Raw genomic sequence first — 6,412 nt, 5'->3', positions numbered from 1 at the left:
TCTCTGATGACCTGGAAGCAAATATTTTCAAATGAAATTCCATAGTGGAGAGTTATCTCTCCACCATCCCTGGGGCCCACAGATTCACCTGCCTACACAGTAGATCCAGCTGGCTCTCAGCAACCAGGAACTCAGAGTCAGATTTCAGCAACTTCAGTCACTCACTTTCCAGATATTGCCTGAAGCCAGCCAGGTGGGAAGAGATCAGACCACGGACATTGGGAGTACTGGGTGAAAATCACCAGCTCTGTGAATCCTGACCCCTTTACTATTAAGTGCAAATCTCTCTGTCTATGAAATGGGAAGAGTCACTGGAGAGACTATGGAAAGGCACTAGAGGAAATGAGCCCTTTCCTCTGTTCTTACATAAAGATCGCTGCTGGATGGGAAAGGAAGGGCTTCCAAGGAGGAGGGCTCACAGCAAATGCAACCTCCCCCCCCCCCCCCCCCCCTTGGATTCCACCTAGTACCTTCCCTCCCGGACTGGCTCTCCCTGAGGGGTGTGGCTGGGAGGAGCGTGAATAAGGTATGTGAGTTGTAAAAGCCACTTGAGCTCCTGTATAAATAGTGCAACCTGCACCCCAGCGTGAGGACTGGAAGCCTGCATTCCCCAGTACACCTGGATTGGCACACTCACAGAAAGGTAAGCCTGGCTCTTTTAAACATTTCGTGTATGTGTGTGTGTGTGTGTGTGTGTGTGTGTGTGTGTGTGTATGTGTGTGTGTATACATACATAAAATCAGTATTGTTATTATTAATTAGTATGTATGATTTCAGGGATGGGGGGGCTTATATGCTGACAGCAGAGGATAACGTAAAAAGAAGCTGATTCCCACCTTCCACCTTTACACAGGTTCTGGGCATCGAACTCAGGCCATCAGGCCTGCCTGGCAAGTGACTCCATCCTCAGGGCCATCCTGCCAGTCCCCTCTTAAGAGTTATTTTATCTACTTCTTAGCCCCTGGACCTCCTTGGGTCCGGACCACATTATGGGAACATAAAAGCTATGTCACAGTGCCAGGAGAAACAGGTCTGTCCCTGGCTCTTTCAGCCTCCTGTCTCAGCCATGCTTTAGTCTAAACTCTCTTGGGGCCTTTTCCTTTTCTTACCTTCCACATGGGCAGAAATGAAATTGTGGTGATTTCCTGGGCTTTTGCTACCTTTCAGACAAAAAGTTCTCAATTTTTTTTAAAGCATAGATTTAATGTTTTTAAAAGAAGAACTATCTAGTGGTCGTGTTTGATGCCATACCAAACCTTGTACAGCCTGTTGTTTCTTTTTGCTATTTTCTAAAGAGTTAGAATAAAGGCAGAAAGCAAGAAGTGAGCACTAAGGACTGACAGAAAGGGAGACACACTCTGGCTTTCCAGACCACCGTCTTTGCCCATCAAGGGACCCTGATCAACTTGCTTATCTGTCTGAGCCCTAGCTGTCCCAGCCTGAGGGGTGAGAATCAAATGCTAGGGCACTGCTTAACACCTAGGAGTTGGCAAACAATCACGTGCATCTCCTCTGCCTTTATCTGTAGCTTTATACCTCGTAGAAACCATGTCATTTAATACACCGTTGAAAGTCATTTTATTTTTGTTATAGATGTAAAAAAAAAAAAAAAAAGGCATTGAATAAATGCTCCCTGTATGCCTGGCACTGTGCCATTGAACTCAGTCATGATCCTTACCTTCCACCTTGCAGTCTATACGATCTGAAACTCATCCCTCTCCACCCTGTTTCAAGTTGGCCCCATCAAGGTCAGTGGCCTCCCCCACCTCCCTGCCTTCCTGAGACTCTTCCTCATGACTTTCCCCTTTTCTTCACACAGCCACACCCAGCCCAGTATGTCAAACCCTGTGCATGTTCAACCCTGAGTCAACATAGCTTTTTCATGACACTTCTGTGACTCTTACTATATCCTTTCCCAACCGGTGGTCATTGGTACCCACACAGATGATGGGGTAGAAACCCAACTCTCTCTGGAGCTAGCCAAGGGGTCAGTGGCTGTTTTATCCAACAATTTCTAGAAGGGAAGAATAGCTTTTCCAAGATGAAACGAAGGGCTGAGAAGGGAGAGAGTCCCTAGCTGATACTATTTAAATTTCTCCGATTGTATCTTATGAATTCTCTAAGGTCTGGGACTTTCTCACTCCATGGGGCAATAACCTTCAGGATGTTGCTTTGTTGTAGGCACTTGGAGCTTGTTGCAGGAGTAGATCAAGGGCTGAGAAAGTGAGAAGCTGAGTGAATAGGGAAGAGTCATGAGCTCAGGCAGTGGGTAAGAAGAGGAGGTGTAACTTTCTTTAAAGTGGAAATGAGAGTAGGCAGGCCCGCTTGGCAGACCTTAAAGTGGGCCAGGACTGTGGGAGTGGAGGGAGGCAGCCTGCAGTCTCGAGCCATTGGATGCTGCCACTCATTCGCCTGCCTTTGCCAAACAGGTGTCCACCCAGCTGATGCCATGAGACTCCACAGCCTCATCCTGCTCTCCTTCCTTCTCCTGGCCACTCAGGTGTTCTCAGAAAAGGTCAGAAAGAGAGCCAAGAACGCATCACACAGCACAGCGGAGTATGGGGTAGAGGGTTCAGCTCCTTCCTTGGGGAAGGCCCAGAATAAGCAGAGAAGCAGGACATCTAAATCTATGACGCATGGCAAGTTTGTCACCAAAGACCAAGCCACATGCAGATGGGCTGTGACTGAGGAGGAGCAGGGCCTCAGCCTGAAGGTCCAGTGCACACAAGCCGATCAGGAGTTTTCTTGTGTTTTTGCTGGTGACCCAACCAACTGCCTTAAACACGACAAAGACCAGATCTACTGGAAACAGGTTGCCCGCATGCTGCGCAAACAGAAAAATATCTGCAGGAACGCCAAGAGTGTCCTGAAGACCAGAGTGTGCAGAAAGAAATTTCCAGAGTCTAACCTCAAGCTGGTAAACCCCAATGCACGTGGAAACATGAAGCCCAGGAAGGAGAAAGCAGAGGTCTCCGCAAGGGAGCACAACAAGGTCCAAGAAGCTGTCTCCACGGAGCCAAACAAGGTCAAAGAGGATATCACACTCAATCCAGCTGCAACCCAGACCATGGCCGTTAGAGATCCAGAGTGTCTAGAGGATCCAGATGTGCTCAACCAGAGGAAGACTGCCCTGGAGTTCTGTGGGGAATCTTGGAGCTCCATCTGCACGTTCTTCCTCAACATGTTACAGGCTACATCATGCTAATGAAGTCAGAGGGAGCAGCCTGAGACATGTGGTATCAGAGCCCCACTGTCTGCTGGAAACTTCCCGAGTTCCCCACAAGATACATTTCTAATATGGGAACAAAATGAAGTATTTAAACAGATTTTGTAAATTTTGTTTTTGTGTTTTAGAATTTGCTTCATTTTTTTTCCACATCCTTGGATATGCTTTTCAGAGATGCTTTACCTCAGCGTATTCTTCCATGGACCACAAACCTAGGTGCATTTAAGTAGTGGATCAATGCAAGTGATAATATGCAAACAAGGAATTGTTGGCTGTATTTACCAGGATAATAAAATTCTGGGCATTCTCAGAAACACCACTGTTTCTTTCCAATACTTCTCATTCTGGCTCATATTTAACAAGCTTCCAGATCTGAGTAGATGAGACACACATTGTTGACTTCAGGGTTTCCCTATCCAAAATTATCTCCTGAGACTATCCAACCTATATTTTGTTTTCATCCACTGCCCTGTATTGTTTGATGTTTAGTGAAATGTAGCCATCATTATCTCTTTTCAGATGGGATGCCCTGGGCATAGTGACTTCTCATGGTATCACAGGTGATTAGAGAGAAGGCAGTAATTCCTTAGAACCAGGAATATTTTAAATTAATTTTGTTATTGTCATTATTGTTAGTATTGTTGTATGTAATGTGTGAGGGGGCATGTAGGTCATGGTGTGGGTGTGAGCATTAGATGACATCTTGGAGGGTTGCTTTCATTTTTACATCAATCCCAGAGGTAAAAATAATTCTATGTATAGGTGGAACAACATTATGAACTAACCAGTACCCCGGAGCTCTTGACTCTAGCTGCATATGTATCAAAAGATGGTCTAGTCAGCCATCACTGGAAAGAGAGGCCCATTGGACTTGCAAACTTTATATGCCCCAGTACAGGGGAATGCCAGGGCCAAAAAGTGGGAGTGGGTGGGTAGGGGAGTTGGGGGGGAGGGTATGAGGGACTTTGGGATAGCATTGGAAATGTAAATGAGGAAAATACCTAATAAAAGATGTTAAAAAAAAGAAAAAGAAAAGTTAAACTCTAAAATAATAATAATAATAATAATCCTATGAACCAAGGTTTTTATCCACTGAACCATCTCACTAACCCGGAGACTCAGAAGTTACAGCCACTGAGATCACAGGTTTGAGGATACACCTTGATCTCCCCATGGCCATCCAGCATATGTAGAACTGTCCTTACAGAGCCTGTTGGGGACAGAGACCTGGTAAGCATTGTCCTGTGATAACAGCTGTAACAGGAGGTGGGCACTGCAGGGAAAACCAGAGAGATGTGGGCGATGTGGGCTGAGCGTCACAGGGAAGCAGTGGTAGAGCTGGGCTCTGGAGAGAGCATCTTTACTATGAGATGAGGATGCTGGAGTGATGGCTTAGCACTTAAGACCACTGGCAGTTCTTCCAGGGGTCCTGGATTTGATCTCTAGCACTCATATGGCAGCTCATAACCATGTGTAGCTCCAGTCTCAGGGGATCCAACAAACTCTTCTGATATGCAGACATACGTGGAGGTAAAACACCCATGTATACAAAACAATAAAATAATATTAACACATTTTTTAAAAAGAGATGATATGAAGTACAGTAAGACACAGTCAAGTCCCAGAAGCTAAGAGTGGTCAGGTAGCTTATTGAGACACGTAGTTAAGACAACTCCTAGTTGTGTACATGCTAGTAGAAAAGTGGTGAAGCTAGTTTGAGTCCAGAGTTGAGGAGAAAGGATTATTCCAAATGCCTTGTTAGGTTTCATTAATTGGGAAAAGTCATTTAGTGGAAAGCCCACCTTAGCATTTCTGATAGTGTCAGAGAGGAGCCACAGCTATGATACCAACAGAGTCTTTCCGCTGTTTTCATCTTCCCAGGACACATGTTGAGGGATGTAGGAGGCCTCACAGTGACATTAGGAGGATATCTACCTACACCTTTGTAGGGCTATTAAGAGTTATATGAACTCAACAGTGCTTGTGATAACATGCATAGTGCTTGCACAAGCTCACGCCAGACAAAATCCCAGCATAGTGAGGAGAGGTGGTAAGGGAGTCCGAGCCCTAACTAAGGAGCTAGTATCAGTTGATAGGTGCAGGGAGAGGGGGAGTTTTCTCTAAGTGTGTGGCCCTTTGTAGGTCAACCACATTCCAGTGAGAGGCCGTACATGGGTGGATGGGGAAGTGAGGTAGATCTGGGAGTAGTTGGGTATTTAGGTGAGGGGAGTAAATATGATCAAAATAGATTACTAATTATTAAAGAATTAGTAAAAAAAAAAAAAAGACAAAAAACAAAAAAAAATCATCACCAACAAAACAACAACCAAACTAAATCCAAAAACTGAAGCTCCTCACTTGCTGTGGGCCTAGTTCTGTGCCAAGACTCTCCCATAATTATATCCATTCCCTCCCAGTCTCATTCATTCACATGTGGTTTGTGGAGCATGGGCTCCTCCTAGGTGTGTGTGTTCCAGATGTTGGGCACACAGTGAGGTACCACAGACAGCTAGCTGTTCTCTGTGACAGCTCTCACTGGTGGGGGGGGGAGTGTTGATAAATATGATTCTTTGAGAGTTAGAGAAGGAAAGTGGGGCAGGGGTGGCAGAGGGGAACCATAAGAAGGAGTTTTACATGGCCAGCCAGGGACCTTTCTCTAGAGGGAACCTGAACCTAGATCTAAAGAGAGGGAGCCAGCCAGGTGATATTCAGGGTTAAGAATGTTCCAGAAGTTGCTGTCCGCGCAAATGGTCTGACATTGCAGGTAATTTCTTTGTCCTCTGTTAAGTTTCCACTCTTTTCCAGGCCCTCCTCTCAGACTTAAGAAATAACATCAGGGAAAACAGAAAAATGGACCCTCATCCTTAGGATCTATTCCCATGATGGGGACTGTGCTCGACACACAGTGGAATGGCAAAGACTGGACTGTCATCACAAGGGGGTGGGAGGCCTAGACCTGGCTTAAGAATCTAACCATCAGCTTCAGGAATTGAACAAACCTCCCAGCTCTTCCTGCTATAGCTTGGGTCTGGACTCTCCCTCAGACACATGGACCTTAAAAGGTTGACCCTGAGTTTGGGGCCCTGTTGGGTGCTGGTAGAACCCTAAGGAGCTGGGGCTTCATGGGAGTGAGTTGGGTCATCAGGGATGCTGGTAGAACCCTAAGGAGCTGGGGCTTCATGGGAG

The 6,412-nt window shown here is 45.9% G+C and overlaps 1 protein-coding gene across 1 annotated transcript; it reads left to right on the top strand.

Annotated features, from left to right (window-relative positions):
• Window positions 1-556: 556 nt before the first annotated feature.
• On the top strand, window positions 557-3,540 carry Fgfbp1 (fibroblast growth factor binding protein 1). Its single transcript, XM_021163937.1, has 2 exons — window positions 557-643; window positions 2,430-3,540. The coding sequence occupies exon 2, from the start codon at window positions 2,450-2,452 to the stop codon at window positions 3,203-3,205; it is 756 nt and encodes a 251-aa protein (XP_021019596.1). The 5' UTR covers window positions 557-643; window positions 2,430-2,449; the 3' UTR covers window positions 3,206-3,540.
• Window positions 3,541-6,412: the final 2,872 nt, after the last annotated feature.

This window comes from Mus caroli, chromosome 5 (genome assembly GCF_900094665.2).
Source record: "Mus caroli chromosome 5, CAROLI_EIJ_v1.1, whole genome shotgun sequence".
NCBI classification, from domain to species: domain Eukaryota; kingdom Metazoa; phylum Chordata; class Mammalia; order Rodentia; family Muridae; genus Mus; species Mus caroli.
Note: the sequence above shows the minus strand (reverse complement) of the source record. Positions and strands in the feature narration are given on the sequence as shown.

What these genes read in the sequence shown, in the direction of transcription:
- Fgfbp1 (XM_021163937.1), top strand. Translation starts at nt 2,450, where the DNA reads ATGAGACTCCACAGCCTCATCCTGCTCTCCTTCCTTCTCCTGGCCACT.